The 20,206-nt window shown below is 36.2% G+C and overlaps 1 protein-coding gene across 1 annotated transcript in view; it reads left to right on the top strand.

Moving 5' to 3' along the window:
• Dhc98D (Dynein heavy chain at 89D) overlaps positions 1–20,206 on the top strand; it is a 1,285,966-nt gene that overhangs the window by 403,536 nt on the left and 862,224 nt on the right. Inside the window, exon 24 of the mRNA XM_090406627.1 lies at positions 14,823–15,056. Coding sequence (XP_090262753.1) covers positions 14,823–15,056 — 234 coding nt within the window. The remainder of the gene's footprint in view (positions 1–14,822; positions 15,057–20,206) is intronic.

Raw genomic sequence — 20,206 nt, 5'->3', positions numbered from 1 at the left:
CCAAAGTTATCTCCCAATATACTAGCAACACTTTCAGACCTAAAATCACAGTCTACTTTAGAGCTAGTGTAAGAAAACTCCATAATCCAGTATACTAACATAATGATTAGTTTTGTTGTAACTTATCTATTCACCAATATCCCATGTCTTAGACTTCATTCAAGCTGAATTTCTTCTTGATATCTCAACCCTGTTTAAGTTCACCATGAAATCTGGCTATTTCTTTTGGAAAGGAAAAGACTGTGCCTTGGACAAAATGACTACTCTGCTTCATTGCAATTAATGCAAAAGTGCAGATCTTAAAAACCATCCTTACTCAATAAAAATGGTTGTATAAAATTTCCTAAGATATGAAAAACTCTAATTCTTAGACCTCCCACCCAACAACATAGGCCACCAAGGTTATACTAAGGTAGACGTAGAGGAATTTTTTGAAGCTTTACAGAAAGCAACTCATACAATGAAAAGGAAAAATTGATCCTTGTTGGGGATCTAAATAGCAGAGTAGGAAATGATTGTCACACATACAAAAATATTTTGGGAAAATTTGGAGAAAAGAGCAAAGCTAATAATAATGACAAATACCTGTTGGATTTCTGCTCAGGACATGGACTGGTTATTACTAACACTATGTTCAAACTTAAAAATGTGCACAAATTCACATGGAGAGAGAGGAGACAGGAATAAAAAAAGTCTCATTGACTATGTTATTGTTGATAGTGATGTTTTCTCCCAGGTGCAGGACACCAGAATACAGAGGATTTGAAATTCGAAGTGATCGCCATTTAGTCTTGAGCAGGATAAAATTGAAAAGAAGAACATGTAAAAAAGTTTTAAAGCGAATAAAAGTTGAGCAGCTCTCAGATGTGAACTGTAGACTAAAATACACAAACATTATTCAAGAAAAAATGAAAGAATTTGAGGACTAGAACCAAACCTTGGAGATCTGCTTGCAAGCCCTGAAGAAAACACTGATTGATTCAGCCAGAGAGGCATGTTGTAAGGTTGTCTGTAAGGATACAAAAATCAAAATTCCATTGTGAACATAGGAAGTTAAAGAGGCAGTGAAGGAAAAGAAGAAAGCATATCAAAAGTTCCTGGCAAATGAGTCAGCTTGTGCTCTTAGAGAATACAGAGACAAAGGGAAGACTTTGTTTGGTTTCTTACCAAAGTCTAAAGGGAAGACTTTGGTAAGAACATAGAAAATAAATATCAAGAAGGTGGCAAGATATTCTGGACATTTTGAAATGGAGGAAAGAGTGCTATAAAAGTTAAGAGATGACAAATGGGACATGAAAACTGGAGAAAAATATATCCATGAAGTATGGAGTAATTACTTAAATTGAAAGTGAGAATTACAAAAGTATTTCTCTACTGAGTGTTCCTGGTAAGATTTACTCAAGTATACTTGAGAAATGGTTGAGAAGGATTTTGGAAAGAAAGCTTGGTGAAGAACAAGCTGGATTCAAGCCAAATAGAGAATGTCAGGATCAGATTTACACTTTACAACAAATAGTTGAGAAATCATGGGAATATAACAAAGATCTGGAAAAGGCATATGACGAGATGCCAAGAGAGAAGCTATTCAAAACGCTACAGTTATATGGTGTCAATGGGGCATTACTTAAAGCAATAATTAGTCTTTATTTGAGTTGTGAGTCAGCAGTTAGAATTGAAGGAAGTACAGGAAGATGGTTTGAAGCTAAATCTGGTGTGAGACAAGGATGTACATTATCCGCTCTGTTATTTATTATTGATATGGATCACATTATGAAGGAAAGTGGTATTAACCCTGATATCAAAATTGGAGATGTTAATGTCTGCATAAAGCATGTCTTTGCTTTATGCGTGCGATGTTATACTTCTAAATAAATCCGCTACAAGTTTGCAAGATTCCCTGACTAAATTTAATAACTGTTGTAATAGATATGGTATGAAGGTCAGCAATAAAAAGACAAAGACAATGAAAACAGGCAGAATCATTGAAAATGTCAACTGTGTTGTGAATGAAGAACCTGTGGAACAAGTAAAACAAATTTCAGCTACTTAGGTATGATTTTTAGTGAAGATAGTAAATTAAATATAAAAATAGACAACAGAATCAACAAATCTGGCATGGTAGGAAGTCAATTGAATAAATTCATATGGAATGAGAGAGAAATTAGTCGGAACACTAAATTAGCTGTATACAAGACGGTGTTCAAACCAGTTTTAACTTATGAATCTGAGAGCTCGGTCAGAAGTAAAACACTTCAGCAAAGACTAGATGCAGTAGATATGAGAGTCCTGAGAAAGATTGGTGGCATGAACAGATGGCATCAGTAGCAATATCATATTAAAAACGAGGATATTAGGAAAGAACTTAAACTTGTTAGCATCCAGGAATGTGTTAGCAGAGCTAATCTCAGGTGGTATGGTATGGTCACTTAAACAGAACGGGCGAGGAAAGATTACCAAAACAAGTATTCTCTGCCAGGTTGGCAGGAAAACAATCCAGAGGAAGACTGAGATATAGGTGGTTTGATACAGTAAAACGTGCCTTAGAAAATAGAAATATAAGATCTGATAATGTTGGAGTCTTGACAGGTAACAGACTGAATTGGAGTTAAATTGTAGACAGGAAGTAAGTAATGATGTAAATTTTTCATGTAGTACTATCATATCCTGTACACCCCTTGAGTGTATATGGCAGAGATTTGATGATGATGATGATGAAAATACCAGAAGTATCAAGAACAAGAGGGAAGAGTTTTTGGCATTGGTTAGTACAACCTCACAAAAAGTTATTGGCATTAGTGAGACTTAGCTAACAGCAGATGAAGTAGTTACAGGGATGGAATGTGAAGGGTTAGTATTTTCAGGGAAGATAGAGAAGATAGGATTGGGTAAAGGGGTACTGCTGATGATAGCAGATGAATTGCATCCAAAAACAATAGGAGGTAGCTGGGAGGGTTGCTTTTTGTTTGAAGCAATCTGGTGTGTGATCAAGGATAGTAAGACGAAATATACCCTTGGTTGTTGCTATATCCCAGGGAGTTCCAGAGATGATGAACATCATCTGTGGAACTCCCTGGTGTGAAAAATTGGTGAAAAAGAGAATTCAAGAATGGTTATTTTGAAAATGGTTTCCTTTGTCAAACTCAGCTGTTACTCTATTATAAAAAGTTAGTAAATTACTAACAGCTGAGTTTGACAAAGGAAATGGCTACACAATGATTTTACCTGATTTTACATTTCAATTGACAGAATACTACACAGAACTGTGTTACACAAATTAGAACCAATGGGGATGGATACAGTGGTAAGCTATGGAAATTTTAAAAAGGGTTCGCATCGTTGAGCAAAAAAAAAAAAAAAAAAGAAAGCCGTGTTTCACACGAAAACTTGTATTAATACAGCTTATGTCCAAATTCCAATCAAAAAGTATGAGAGGACAATCAACCTCTAAAGGCTATCATTTTTAAACAAATATTTCTAAACATGAAATATTTGCACACAATCAACTGTGTTAATTTATCTTACATAAGAAAAACATTTCTTAACTATCAAAATATAATAAGAATGAAATCTCTTTTAATCTTTTATAAAACATTTCATTGGCTACTGGTTTTACCATACGATTAGCTACCAGAAGGGAGAAGGGTAAAGATAGCACATGCACTTATTTTATTTTCAAACTTGGGTACATTCGTCATAGAGAAGTTGAAAGAATAATTCCAAATAATCTATACATTGCCGAATAGACTAATGTTTGTTAGGTTACTATATGAGTTTGTCACTTAATATGTTTAAAAAAAATTTTTTTTTTTTTTTTTGAAATAATAAAAAAGTAAACAAGATGAATAAGAGGCTCACAAATTTGAGAAAAATTTAACAGAGCTCGTGCGAGCCCCTTATAGCTCACCACTGGATGGATATGACACTAGTTATGTGGATAAGAGGGTGGCTACTGGTTAGATATCAGAAAATGGATATGGAGGATACAGAATTAAGAAAAAACAGGAGGCTAGTGGTGTGCCACAAGTTTCAGTGCTGGGACCACTACTCTTTTAATTTTTCTCAAATTTGTGAGCCTCTTATTCATCTTGTTTACTTTTTTATTTTTTCAAAAAAAAAAAAAAAAATTTTTTTTAAACATATTAAGTGACAAACTGGAGTACAGTGCCATCCTGGAGATGGCACTGTACTCCAGGATATAGATGAAGCTGGCGATTTAAGGGTGGTGATAGACAGAGAGTTAAAGTTTAGAGGACATTTTGCTAAGGTAGTTCATAAGATTACTTTGCTATTGAAGAACACATTAACAAGTAGAGATAAGGATTACTGTGCTCAGATCTCATCTCCTGGGTTTCTTTGGGATGAGGAGGCAGTGGAGAAGATTCAGAGGTGAGTGACGAAGATGATGATTGTTCTGTGGAATGTTCTCTGTGAGGATAGATTGAGAATGTGTAGATTGTAGAAGTTGGTTGATAGGGAAAAAACAGGGGATATGATAGAAACATTTTAGTTGCGTAAAAGGTTTTATAGGACTGATGCAGGAGAAATGTTAAAAACACTTGATTAGAGAGGCCAGAACAAGGGAGTCATCACTGGAAGTTGAGTAAAGGTGTGCTTAGTAGGGAAGTGAGGACCAGATTTTTTTGGAAAGTTGTGATTGAGTGGAAAGTCAGTTGTGAGTGCTGTGTCTGTTAATGGGTTTACGGAGAGGTCAATAGGTTATGTGGATAATTTGTGTCTCCTGTGATGAGTTTTCGAACTCCATGGACACACCCGTACAATAATAATAATAATACAGATAAAATATTGGAGTCATTAAACCTACAAACAAATGGCCACTCACCAGAAGAAGAAGAGTCTATACTTTATGTACTAGGTTGGTCTGAAAAGTTCTCGGTCTAACAATGAAAAAACAAATTTATAATTTCAAAATTATTTTTATTTTTCAACATAATCTCCCTTAAGACGAATACATTTATTCCAGTGATGCTCAGCACTATTATCCCGTCCCTGTAGCAGTTCTCAGTAAGATCTGCAAAATACCCCTCTACAGATGCAATCACCTCTTGATTTGAAGAAAAACGCTGACCAGCGAGGAAGAGTTTAGAAATCAGAGGGAGCCAAATCTGGGGAATAGGGTGGGTGTTCCAACAATTCATAGTGCAGATCCCTTAATTTTCCCATTGCCAAAACACCTTTGTGAGCAGATGCATTCCTGATGAATGATGATTTTTTTTTCCTGCAAACTGGGTCTTTTCTCAGAAATTTTTTCGTCTAGTCTGGTTAAAACATCAGAATAATATTCCCCAGTTATTGTTTTATCCTTTTCAAGATAATTAATAAACAAAATGTCTTTAGCATTCCAAAACACGGATGCTATGACCTTTCCTGCCAGAACTGACTTTGTCTTCTTTGACGCTGAACAACCAGCTTCTATCACTGTTTTGACTACTGTTTTGATTCTGGTGTGTAATGGTGAATCCAAGTCTCATCCATAGTAATAAATTGACACACAAAATTAGTTTTGTTCTTGTTAAAACACTCCAACACTTCAGAGATTTTCATACAAGTGCATTTTTGATCTGGTGTGAGCAAGCACCACCCATCTTGCTCAAAGCTTTTTCATTTGAAATTCTTCATGCAAAGTATATCCTACATGTTCTTTTGAAATTCTTCATGCAAAGTATATCCTACATGTTCTTTTGAAATGCCTACAGTCTCAGCGATTTCACCATGCACTTTGACTCGCGGTCATCCAATGGCATATCATGCACTTGATCAATGATTTCTGGTGTTGTTACACTTTTTAAACTCAGCAACCCATTTGTCAAAAATGAAGGAGAAAAGTGCCCATAAACTTTTTTGAATTTTGAATGAATTTCTTTTGGTGTTAAACCCTCTTTTACAAAGAATTTTATAACTGCACAATACTCAGTTTTATGCATTTCAAGGGATACTGACAACACTTTTGTTTCAGACAGGTGTATAAAACAAACTACTTGATAGTATGACTTGCAATTTCACATGGATGCTTATGACAGATGTACCAACTTAGAAAAAAAAAAATCTTGCTGATAGTGTTGCCATTCTATGGTTGAGGCCAAGAACTTTTCAGATCACCTGCGTACAATCCACATACTCCTTTGCACCTGTGACCTATATATTTTGCCCTGTTGGCATCCATCTCCTATAAGATAGACTTAAATGCACTGTCTTATGCATCCTGCTGAACTCTACTCTTTTGCCCACATTTTTTCTACCATCATTAATAGAATTCCCATAATGTTCTCTCTGTCCTCCCTAAAAATAGTACACCATTCTTATTATGTCCTTACAATTAAGGCTTGACAATTTATGGAAAATCCTACTTGCTTGAAAAACAGCGTACTTGCCCAAGGCATCTTCCCCATCCCACCTCAATATTTTTTACTGTATCCCAGTAAGTCAATAGAAGTTTCATTAAGTGATTACTAGTGCTGTATCCTTATTGGATTTGTTACATTAATTTTTATATGATAACTTGTTACATTAATTTTTGTTAATAGAGTGGCCCTTTATATCACATATGTTCTTCTGTAAAAGTTGAAAAAGATTTGTTTAATTAATTATTTTGTATTAAATATGAAAATGTTCTATGAAAATTAACTATTATTTAGATTTTGGTCAAGTGTAGGTGAATAACTAATTTAATTACCAACTAGTTTCGCCAGCTTGTGCTGTCGGCTTCTTCAGGGTACAATCAGGAAAGCAAAGAAACGAAAATTACAAGCTATATGTTAACTGACAATTCTATTTCAATAACAAAATAGTAGAATAAAAATTAAATATAAATTTTTTTTACGTGAATAAAAATCACATAAAAAAAATTAGATATATGAAGAGCCAAAGACTTCAATTCAGCGACATATGACTTGTTTAAGTTAAGGGATATTACATCCCATAACGTTTCTTAGCCGAATAAGGGATATTACATCCCATGAAAATAATTTTTCATGGGATGTAATATCCCTTAACTTAAACAAAACGTAAAAAAAATATTTTTGATATCCCAATTTGCGTGTAACTCTGAATTCACGTAAAAAAAATTCGCATAAAAAGAGGTTTAGGTATATATATATTTTTTTCCATTCATATATGAATAAACAATGATAATGATGATGATAATGCATTATTGTTGTGATTGGACCGAGACTTCCACTATTCACATTTTTTTACCCATTTTTACTTTATGTCTATAATTTTTGAACAAATTCAACCAATTAAAGCTTCACTGTACATTCCTTTACTTTATTCTTATCACTTTTGTCATTTGAAAATATGTTTTAATAGGTTTCACCATACATTACTTGTTGGAAAAAGACTGGTTCCAATCTTGTCTGTAACTTTATAAATCATATTAGGCTCTTGAGTATAAGTTAGCCTGTTTTATGAAGATTAGGTTCTCTTCTCCCTCCACCAGAATAACTTTGGTTTATTTTTCCTCAAACAATCAAACTGTTCCATTAACACATTCCAGTAGTGTGGTTTGAGAAATGATTGGCTTTATCTCATAAATATTAGGCATAACGTTTTACCAAATCATGAATAAAAACAGTTCATTAATGGACTGCTGATGTACCTATATATATTCTCTTCCCGCTAAGTCAAAACGATTTTCTTGTATATGGTCTCTTTCCACAAATAGGGGTCTGGCGATGTAAGTATTGCCACCTAATAAGCATACGAGTGCTGAGATCTGGTTACCAGGATTTGAAAGAGGATGAGTTAACCGTACAGAGGGAGATGACAAAAATGATACCAAGACTCCACAGTGTTAGTTTTGAATATAGACTGAGGGCTTGCAAACTGCAGAGTTTAGTGGATAGATAGAAGATAAAGCAGATATGATTGAGATATTTAATCTGTTGAGATTTACTGGATTGATACTGGGAAGATTTTTCATATGATAGAACAAGGGGCCATTCTTGGAAGTTGTAAAAGCAAGTAATTGGTAACAGAATATGAAAAATGGTAGGGGCATAGAATGTATAGCCTGAGAGGATGGTGAGAGTGTAGACATTGAATCAGTTTAAGGAGTGGTATGATAGACTTTGTTATTTATGGTAGACACAGTGAGTCTCGTGGCTCCATGAAGCTCTAGAATAATAATAAAAATATCTTTCCTAGTTGGAGATATCTCTAGGTGGTATATCACTTTCATTCCTGGTGAAACATCACCGCCCTGCTTATTTGAATCTCAAAATGGCTTTTTCCCATGTTTTATCTACAGAGTAAGGTGACTGGCTTCTGTCTTCTCATTTCCTCACTTATGCAGTATGGACTTGTTGGGCTAGCTTAATGCATGGAATTAATCTTACAAAATAGAGATTGGAACTTAAATATAAAGAGCCAATAGGCTTCATTTCGGCGAAGCCTATTGGCTCTTTATATTTAAGTAACTTAATGGTTGCACCTGTTTGACAACTCGTATAGCAGAATATATAAGTTCTTTTCGATATACCCTTTGGTATCTATTTGGTCTAACTACTCACTGATGAAGCCTCAAAAAAGGCTGAAACTGGTCTGGGTAGTGACCTCCCACCATAATGTAATAACAGCAAACATTTCCTAGGAAATGTGTTTTTACATTATGGAAAATACCAAGATTAACGATCAGAACTTTCCCCACCTTTGCAACGAGTTGCCTGAGATCGTACTACGTATTAGGACTACTTGCATTAGCTCACACTAGTGGCCGCCGATACTTTTATAGTTTACTATATTCGGCATGAAACTCTCTGATTCCAATCTTTGAGTTTCTTATTCGGTTTTAAAACAATGTGGGATTTAATATCCCCTTAATTTGAATAGAGATTGGAAGACTTACATTAAAGTTAAGTATTTAGTTGTACTATTTTTTCCCATGTATCACTGGCATCCTCAGTACATGAAAAAAAATCAGAGTTATCAAGAGAAGTGACTGAAAGCATTATAGCAGCTTTAGTAAGGTAACAACAAATGGTGGGATTAAAAAAAAAAAACAGGTTAGATTAACAGATTAAAGTATTCTTCACAGCTTTCTTTATAAAGATATTTTGTTAAGTTCTGAATTAAATAGAAATTAAATTAATTTACGTTTCCTTCAGACTTAACATGGGCTTGCAATTGTGAATCGATTATTGATGTACCAGAATGTACTAGACTTGTATATTTCACTAAAATGTTACTAAGCTGAAAATCCTTCATTTAATATGTGATATTATAAAGTATTGAGAATTGCTGAACTGCTTAAGTGTAAGTACTTATAAATTGCTGGGTGAAAGAGATAATCCGATCAAATAGAAATGGCCAGAATAGAAACACGTGCATCAAAGAGTACAGATGCACCTTTCATAAGCAAATAAGTTCCCCCCCGACACACACACTCATATGCACAGAAGAGTAGGCTAAGATTTCCGTGTGTGGTGCACAGTACTGGTGATGTGAGGTGACGCTGAGAAAATAGGAGGAGTAATCGATGACGTGGAGTGAACGTGGGGCACGCAATTTAAAAAGTCCTGCAGCGCCGAGGAAGCTCTCTTATCTCTTGTGCTTTAGGTTCTTTAGGCGAAGTTTTTACTCTTGCTCTTGTGCGGAGTTGCGCTCCGGAGTTTTCGGGTGGTCTTGCTGATATGTATGTAGCCTCCTCATGGTGTCTCCTCATTCCTCGCAGATTCGAGACAAGGACGGAGGAACCTTGCCTGAGATTTCCCAACAAATTACCAGTCAGCGACCTGCCCAGCAGAAGGTATTCGTCAATGCTTATGGAGATGTTGTTATGATGTTGAACAAGTTCACCATGGAACAACGTCTTCCTTTTTTCGGCAGCAGAAGTAAGTGCAGACTGAAACCTTGAAGAACACCTCAGAGAAGGCATGAAGGAACGTGGTGTCGAAAGAAATTGTCCAGACCAAATATGTAAAGTGCCCAGATAAGTCCCCCAGCAATTGGTAATGTACAATCCATGTTTTATTATGTGTATATGTGTATTAGAAGAATGTATGTAAACTTTAGGAAGGACTTTAGAGAAAGTTTTCTTTAAATGATAAAGTAATAATGAGAATTTTGAGCATTTTGTTAAGTGAATTAATTGAGAGTATGTGGTGCCTTAGAATTGTCTTTTAATGACAGAAAAGGTTATGAGAATGTTGTGAGAAGAAATTGTATAAAAGCGCATGAAGCTAGTCTAATTATTCAACTAATAATTGTCCTTAGTATTATTGAATAAGTGTGAATTTTTAAGTGTAAATTGTAAGCATTAACTGAAGTTCTTTGTCATGCATGCTAAGATAGATATTGAGAATCTAAGTAAATCAGTGCTCATTCATTAGCACTTGCAGATTAAATATTAAGAGTGAATTCATAGTATCCACAACGTTTCAATTGAATTAAATGTTTTGTTTCTTTTGTTTAACTGATGACCTGCCTGATTTTCTTCTCTGTTGCACTTGCTCATAAATTACAGACCACAGCGGGAGATTAAATTATAGAGGGGCCATGACTGCAAATGTAACTCTTAGTAACATAAGATTGTATGCTAAACTGTGTTCTGATTCCTTGATTCTACACTATCTGTTAATCTAGGATTCGGGGTGGCGCAGTGAAAAATAAATTTTCCCTGAATCCGAAAAAGGAATCAGAACCAGTGTGAGACAAAGCAATAGGTATCCACCATTAGTAATTCCTTTGTCCCACAAACCACTAGCATCATTCTTGTAAGTATAGATTGGCCAAGAGAGATATTGAAGTTAAGGGAATTAAGATTGAAGATAAAGTTTTAGTATAATTAAGAATAATCAAGAGGTAAAGATAAGAGAATATAGACCCAACATATGGAGTAAAATAAATAAAAATTAAAATAAGAGAAAGATTTTACAATTTAATAAGGATCTACTATTATGTCGAATTTTTTGTGTATTTCCACAGAATACTTTACTTAGTCAAAAGAGAGAGAGAGAGAGAGAGAGAGAGAGAGAGAGAGAGAGTGTTCTGCAAGGCCAGATTGTTCAGATGCATCATACTTCATGTATGTCTCATGTTCCTCACAACAGATGTAGATAGTCAAGATTTTTACATAATAAAATAGGCCATAAGAACAAGGTACCTGAGCATGCAGTTATCAAGAAAGAAAAGTAGGGATTTTCTGAACAGGATGAAAGACTACATAGATGTTGAGTGCCTTGAAAATTTTAGTAGTATTGTTTATATATTCTTTTAACACATGAAAGAGAAATGTGAATATTTCTCCTTCATCAGAAGCAGCAGCAGGGATTCTGTAACTGCTGAATGCTTTATTCATGAAGATTTTATTGAAACTGTCAGCCAAGAATGTTGACCTAATATTTTGTAACTGTTGATGTATCATAAGTGATTTGTAACATACAAAGCATAGGCATAACATATTTTAACAGTCCCGCTTTTCTGACTAGAATGATGGGTGTGACAATGCATGTATGTAACAGCTTGTTAGGATATGCAGGGTGTTCGGGATAAATTTGACAGTTTCGTAAGGAAAAAGAAAATCTTCTTTGTATCTATTAAATTTAATGAATTGACAAAAAAACATTACAGGCAGAGTTAATTACAATACTATCAACAAGATTTACTCAAAATAACCACCATTAGCATCGATCACAGCTTCAATTCTGCTTCGGAACCTCGAACAAGCTGATGCTACAGTCTCCCTGGGAAGGGCCGCAAAAACTGTTTTAATTTTATCCATTAACTGGGCTTTTGTATTACTGGAAGTGCGATTGGTGTCTTTTTCAACTGCGCCCCATACAAAATAATCCATGGGGTTAAGGTCTGGGGAGTTTGGAGGCCAAACATTTGGACTGGTGAAGTCGTAGAAATTTTCAGACAACCATTTTTGACTTTTCCCAGAGGTGTGGCAAGGGGCCGAATCCTGCTGCCATACATACGGCCTACCATTGGCTACCCTTGTTATCCAGGGCTTGACTACAGTTAGCAACTCCACGAACAAAGCCCGAATTCCAATGCCAGGGTTCTTCAACACCTGTTCCTGCAGATTTGCGAGGAATTCTGCTGTACAAACGCAATCAGATCGTCTGCTAGGGATCTTTCTTCTTGCTACATCCTCGTAGTCACCATTGCAAGTCTCTAGTTCATGCCTGATTGTTTTTACTGTATTCAGGGAGCATTGGGCAGCAGTCGTAATATCCTTATTTTGATGGCGGGCACGAATCATCATGATACAAGTTATTCTCTTCCATGATTCAGGTGGGTTCCAGCTATCCATCCTTTCTGACATCTTGTATATGAATGAAGAAGGGTCCAAACTTTTAAATGAAGAGAAGTGTGTGTTAATACATGTAACTTACGGAAAAATATAATTAATTATAAATATGTCAAATTTATCCCGAACACCCTGTATATATATATATATATATATATACACAAAAAATGAACAGATCAAAAAAAAGCAAATTGATATGTGTGTGTGTGTGTGTGTGTGTGTGTGTGTGTGTGTGTGTGTGTGTGTGCACATGCTAAAGTGAGCTGTATTGATTGTGAATGCAACAGTTTCCCATTCAGAAGAAGACCCATTTTAGATCACAAGGATGTCATTGATATTCCTGCACCATAAATTATCACCGTGGAAATGTTCAGAATAGTCTGTACTTCTGGATTAGAGAGCTCCCAATTCCCTTACCTTCTGTTTGTTGCTACTATTTATTTTGAATATAAAAGTATCCAGAATGAATTACAAAATCAAAAAGTTAACAGTATTGGAAGGAAAACCTTGCTTGAGTAATTCAGAAGTATATCTTTTATAGGTATACTGGTGAAGAGCGAGACTATATCCAGACTGATTATTATATACAAGTGCTCAGGCAAATGTTGCATATTTTGCTCTGATGAGATGGACCTTCCTGTGAAGTAGAGACAAAATTGTGAGATGCTCGCATAATTTATATCTAGTACAACCAATGCAATTAACTGTAGGCCTTATAGGAATACCAGGATTGTGGATCTTAGGGAGATGATATAACCTAGTGTGGGATGTATGTAATTTTTTTTTAAACAGAGACCATAATTAATTATCTAGAGAGCAGTGCCTTATCTATTCAAGGGTGTAACAATAATGCAGTTTCTGCAAGACAACAACTATATAATACATGAGCCAAATCCATTTTGTAATGTAGTTGAGGTTTCTCAGCCCACTAGTAAATAATTTTTTTGCTGCTTATTCATCCAGGTTATGCATGAAGGTAGTCTGATATAGCTGCTTTCAAGGAGACACTATATCACTTTTGCAAAATATCAAATTTCATATCATAACACTGTTCAGATAAAATTTATATGGAAAATATGGAGCCCATTCATGAGTTAGTAACTTATTGATAATTTTTTTAAAAATGCATATATAATTCTAGCTGTTCAGATAAGCAAGAAAAAGGATTAAATCATTCCTCTATATTTATGGTTTATTTAGGAATTTTATAGGTAGTAACTGCTGATGAACTTCATGCATTTCATTCATTGCAGTGATTTCATCTCTCCCCAAAATATTATTTTTTTTATTATTTATATATTTATTATTTTGTGTGTGTGTGTGTGTGTTGACAAAAGTATTTGGAAAACTAGTTGTGATAAAAAAAAAGCATTTTAATTATAATACATTTCTAGTACTGAGTGGTGCTACTCTTTGCGGCATGCTTTCAACCAATTTCTGATACATCTTAACAGGACTATTCTTCCGTTCCTTGTGCAAAGCTATCTCCATTGCTGATGCTGATGATAGTCACTTGGTCTGGAGCAAATTCAGCAGTCTAATTCACCCCAAAGATGTTTGATGGGGTTGAGGTCTGGAGTCTGAGCCGGTCGCACATTTCAACATTGTTTTGTGGAAACCAGTCTTGGACATGCAGTATATGGCATGGAGTATTGCCATGCTGAAACATGCAAGGGTCACTGCCAAAGTACTTCCACAGTGTTGGGTATGAAGTTGTCCATAATGGCCAGGTTGCTGTCAGGTATCCATGTTTTGGACACATCCACCAATGAATCAAGCCCCATCCAACTGAAACATCCCCATACCATTACCAATACTCCACCAAACTAACTTGACAGTTGGGATGATGCAGTCCTGTTGGAACTATTTCCTGGGTAATATCCAGATCCAAACATAACTATTGGAATGAAACATTTGAAAGCTTGATTCGTCACCCCACAGAATCCTTTTCCATTCCTCTGTGGCCCAGGAACAGTGTGAAAGGCACTAGTTCAAACATCATTTGGTGTGTAGGGCAGTGCTATTGACTTGTTTGCAGCAGCTCTTCCATGGAAACCTAAGGCATGCAACTCTCTGCAGATAGCTCTAGTGCTAACAGATGTCTCTACTGCATTTTCCAGGTTGACTGTGAGGTCCACCACTGATGATGTGTAGGATGCTCGACCATTCCAAGACAGAGCTCATTGATCTCGGTCATTGAGTGTCAGTGGCTGTCCCAGGCATTTTCCTGCTGTGGTAGAACCATCAACTTTCCATCTACTAGTACATAAGACAATGGATTTCAGTATACTGAGACATGTAGAAATGTCATGGACAGAAAGACCACAGATGTGACACCCATTTACCATCCCATGCTGAACATGACATTTCCACATTAAGTGCAGTGCAATGCATGCAGCACCTCCTACCTTTTATTACCAGACTTATACAGACACTCTGAATATTTATGTGTGGTAGGATCCACAATTTTCTTGGCACATAATGTCCTCAAATACTTTTGTCAACATAGCATATATTATGTATTATTTATAAATATATCTTATATATATAGATAATGGAACAAACAGCAACAATTCTGGTTATCAGGGAATGCTGTCAAGTCTTAAATAGACTAGAAGATTTTCGGGAGTTAAGTAATGATTTAGATCGTTGCCAGAAGTCATTAAATGATTATTTGGACTCAAAGCGAAATGCATTTCCTCGATTTTTCTTTATCTCAGATGATGAGCTTCTCTCAATACTTGGTAGCAGTGATCCTAACTGTGTTCAAGAGCATATGATCAAGGTAGAGTATGCAGATTTTTTATTACAGACTTAAAACAAGTAATGTGAGTAAAAAATAATTATAAGTGTGAATGAAACACATGAAATGTATTATAAATTGATGCCCACTTATTGTGTATCATGTTTGTTATATATGTCGTATGGCATTATTAGTATTTATTATAAAAAAACCATGAATAAAAATATGAAATTAGGCAGAAGATCACAGATAAGTGAATCATTCCATCTATTTACATATTTTTGGTGAATGCACAATATTTATTAAAAATGCTTATTAAGGTCTTGAATATGTCTAGTCTTGCTTTTTCCTTCATCACTTCAATACAGTTTAGTACACGGCTGCATATGACTGTATTATCACACATCTTTGACTGCATTGTCAAATCATGTAAAACACTATGCACTGATCAAAATGGATAACTCATGAAATTTTGTTGAAGTTTACTGCTGATCACAAACTTTTTAAGGTTAACACGTGCACTTAGATTTTGCAAAGGCTTTTGATAGACTGCCACACGAAAACCTCTTAAATAAATTGAAACAGATGGGATTGGATAATAGACTTCTGAGTTGGATCAGTGACTGGCTGTCAGATAGGTATCAGAAAGTTGTAGATGGGGGTGCAATATTCCGAAAGAGAAAGGTAACTAGCGGTGTGCCGCAGGGGTCAGTTTTTGGGCTATTGTTGTTCCATTTGTTTGTTAGTGATATTGGGTTGGGTTTAACTAGTGATATGCAGTTGTTGATAGATGATGCAAAACTGGAGAGAGAGCAATGCAGAGTCAGTTGAATGTTATTGCCTTACAAGAGGACTTGAATAGATTGCATGAATGGGCAGGTAAGTCGAACTGTCAGTTCAATATTGCAAAGGGTAAGGTTTTGAGAGCTGGTAAACAACGATGGGATGCAAAGTATACACTTGGTGGGGAAACTTTAACGGAAGTATAAGAGATGAGAGATGTAGGAGTGATGGTGGACAAGGACCTGAAATTCAGGGGCCACATTGCACAAGTTGTGAAGACATCACATCATATAATGGCAATAATGCAGAGGACCCTGACATGCAGAAATAGAGAGGTTATGATTCCATTGTATAATGCCTTGATTGGGCCTCATATGGGTTATTGTGCACAGATTTGGCCGCCGGGTTTCATGGTGATGATGATATGTTGGAAAGGATCCAGAGAAGATTCACAAAGGTAGTCAGTGGTCTTTGGAATGTGGAGTACGAGGACAGATTGAGGGAATATAAGTTGCAAAGCCTCATGAATAGGAGGAAGGGGGGGGTATGATTGAGACATATAAGCTAGTCAGGGGTTGTTATCTCATCGAAATGGAAAACATTTTTCACAGAATGGGAGAGGGGGTAGAATAAGAGGCCATTGCTGGAAACTGTATAAGGAGGATGTGAACGGAGGAGTAGGTTCTTTGCATGGAGAGTGGTTGGTGAGTGAAATGCATTGTCTGAGTGTGTTGTGAGTGTAGACACATTGAATCATTTTAAGGCATGGTTGGATGAGCATTGTGTGCAATAGTGTGTACATCCCATGATGAGTCTAGCTCCATGTAGGTCAAATGTTAATAATAATAATAATAATAATAATAATCACCTATGGAAGCGAGTATGATGCATTTTTTGGCACAAGAAACAGTAATGGCAAATGTGAAATAATGAGCTGATCATAAAGTGGGTATCCAGAAATCACAACTGGTGATGTCTGCAGGCAGAAAGGTGGACTTTCATTATGGTCCACCTTTACTGGAATATTGCCACTCTATTTCATTGAGGCCCAAAAAACTTATATTCAACCATCACACTTATATAGGGCATGTGGCCATGGCTTTTTTTGGTACAAAGGTGCCATTTACCAGGAATATATTATTATTATTACATGGGCAACCCTATTGACTCTCTCTCTCTCTCTCTCTCTTTCTCTCTCTAGAATCATCGAAGGAGGCTATAAATATTATTCCAATGTTTGCATGATATCTATCATACTTTGCTTTGAACTCATTCATAGTTATGGCATCCTCGACAGACTCTGGCAACCCGTTTCCCTTATTCACCACTCTGCAAGCAACAAATCTAATCTTCACACCAACCATTGCTAACCACACTCTTGCTCAATTTAAAAGGATGGCCCCTAGTTCTCCCATTACCTGACCTATTTTGAAAAATTTTTCTCTCTTAATCCTATAAAAACCTTTGAGTAATTTGTATGTCTCAATCATGTCTCCACTTTTCTGTCTATCAATCAGTTTCTGTAACTCACAGATTGTCAACCTATCCTCATTTGGGACATTACATAAAACTTTCACCATCTTGGTCACTCTCATCTAATTCCATTCCACATCCTCCCCATCCCCAAGAAAAGCAAGTGACCAGATCTGTGCATAGTAGTCAAGATGTGATTTTATCAAGGCCTCATAAAGAGATATAATAATTTGCTTATCTCTGCTTGTCAAACTTTTCTTCAGTAAACAAGTAATCTGATGAGCTGTTTTAGCCACTTTTGCAGTATGCCTTTTAAACTTGAACTCTCTATCTCAATCCCAAACCCTGGGTTCATCCATTTCCTTTATTAGAGTTCCCTGAATATGACATGAAGCTGATAATCTTTTCATAACCTTACACTTTGCCATATTAAACTGATCTCCTTTGATCTTACTGCCAGTCTATGTAAATCATCCTGAAAAATTTTACCATCATCTTTATTGATTATTGCTCTACTCAGTTCTGAATCAAAGGAAAACAACTGAATATTTCCTTTTAGATAATTTCCTATGTCATTAATGTACAAATAACAAATACAGAGCCTTGCAGCATGCCATTGGTCGCATTCCTGCTACTCCTGAATAAACTACTATCTGGTAACTTTCCATCAACCAGCCTCTTATCCAAACACCAACTTCATATCCATTTCCATGTGCTGCAATTTGATTTTATCATAATTCCCTGCAGTATACTGTCAAAAGCTTTGCAAAATCCAGTGGTATCATTATATTATTATTATATATGTAACTCATCATGGGATCCCACCCTAGAAAACACAAAGTCTATCATGCCACTCCTTGAACTCATTGACCTTTCTTGCTCTCACCACACTATCAGGCAATGCATTCCACAATTCAAATATCCTCCACACAAAGAAACCACTCCTTACCCTCTTGCTCAAACGTCCTTTCATAACTTTCAGGGATAGGCCCCTTGTTCCCACTCTTTTTCCTTCACCCCCCCCCCTCTTCCCAATGGGATACTATCAGTGGCGTAGCTGGAGCTGTTGCCGCCCAGGGCGGTCCCTGAGTTTGCCACCCCTCTCAATACACACCAAAAATACTACAAAAAATCAAAACGATTTATAGGGAAATAAATTAAAACACTATGTTTATTTTTGAAGGAAAACTTTAATTTCAACATTCTAAATGTTATTTTTCTTGCTTTTCTGTTAGCAAAATTGATGACATTGGCTAAGTCTATTTCATAGTAATGTAGGTAATTCTTAATCAAATTTTATTTAGAAAAACTCCTCTCACAATTAGCAACACTTACAGCAATTGTGAAGAAAATTTGCAGTAGTATTACAATATTTGGAACTGGGATCTCAAGATTGTATTTTAGAATTAACTGTGAAAGTTCAAAAAAGTTCAAAGTGCCGCCTGGGGCAGACCCCCCACAGACCCTAGCTATACCACTGAATACTATGAAATATAGTATCCCATTCCTGTCTACCATTACTAAATTTTTCCCTTAAATAACTTCTCCAATGCCTTGACTACCAGTCTTGAGATGCTGAGTATTTAGTAATTTGCTACCTCAGTCTTGGAGTCTTCATTATGTAGTGCAACTATTTTCCCTTCTTTCCCTCCCTTGGGACCATTCCATAGTTGAGGCTTATATTAAACGAAGTGGTTTTAAAGCAATTCCTTAGCACCCTCTTGTAACACTTCAGTTGGGTACACTGTCTAATCCCATTCCTGTATTCGCATTGAAGTTCTGTAATATTCTCTGTACCTCCAATTCATCTATCTCTATTTCCACATTAGCCCTTCTCTCTCTCTCTCTCTCTCTCTCTCTCTTGTTTGAGTATCTCCATCCACCTGAATGATTATAGCTTTGCAAAATTATCACTTAGTATAATAAATTTAGTTTAATCCTTTATCCAAGTGTGAGCAAACAAAGTTTGCTCCTGAATGTATCTTCAGGACTGGGGTAAGGTAGTGCAACACCAGGGCGAATCCTTGCAAAGGTGGAGCAAGCTACTAACACTCCTATTTCAGTATCTCCCATAATGCAAAACACATCTCCTTGCGGATATGTCTAATGTTATGCATTAAGGGAAGGACCACTACCCAGACTAGTTTCGACCTTTATTGAGGTCTCTTCAGTGGGAGCCAGGCCCAAGTGGAGATACCAGCCAGAAGCATTAGCAAGGTCATCTCTGCCTATAGGAGTTGCCAAATGGTGTGCCACCTTTTTAATAAATTACTCTGGATTTAGAGAAAGATGTTGAAAGTTTATTTTTCACTTGGTTAGAATATAATAAATTTGGTTTAATCCTTTATCCAAGTGTGAGCAAACAAAGTTTGTGCCTGAAAGTATCTTCAGGACTGGGGTAAGGTAGTGCAACACCAGGGCGACTCCTTGCAAAGGTGGAGCAAGCTACTAACACCCCTATTTCAGTATCTCCCATAATTGAAAACACATCTCCTTGCGGATGCGTCTAATGTTATGCATTAAGAGAAGGGCCACTACCCTTCAGTGGGAACGAGGCCCAAGTGGACCTGGCTCCCACTGAAGAGACCTCAATAAAGGTCGAAACTAGTCTGGGTAGTGGCCCTTCCCTTAATGCATAACATTAGACATATCCGCAAGGAGATGTGTTTTGCATTATGGGAGATACTGAAATAGGACTGTTAGTAGCTTGCTCCACCTTTGCAAGGAGTCGCCTGGTGTTGCACTACCTTACCCCAGTCCTGAAGATACATTCAGGAGCAAACTTTGTTTGCTCACATTTGGATAAAGGATTAAACTAAATTTATTATATTCTAACCAAGTGAAAAATAAACCTTTATCACTTAGTAGTTCAACTACTTTCATCTCCATCAGTTATCTCCCTGCCATTGGTATTCATCAAAATTATCTACCGTAAT

Source organism: Typopeltis vanoorti, chromosome 16, assembly GCF_054136105.1.
Source record: "Typopeltis vanoorti isolate ZY-2024b chromosome 16, IOZ_Tvanoo_1.0, whole genome shotgun sequence".
Lineage (NCBI taxonomy): Eukaryota > Metazoa > Arthropoda > Arachnida > Uropygi > Thelyphonidae > Typopeltis > Typopeltis vanoorti.
The sequence above is the reverse complement of the archived record's forward strand: the minus strand, read 5'-3'. Positions and strand labels throughout refer to the sequence as shown.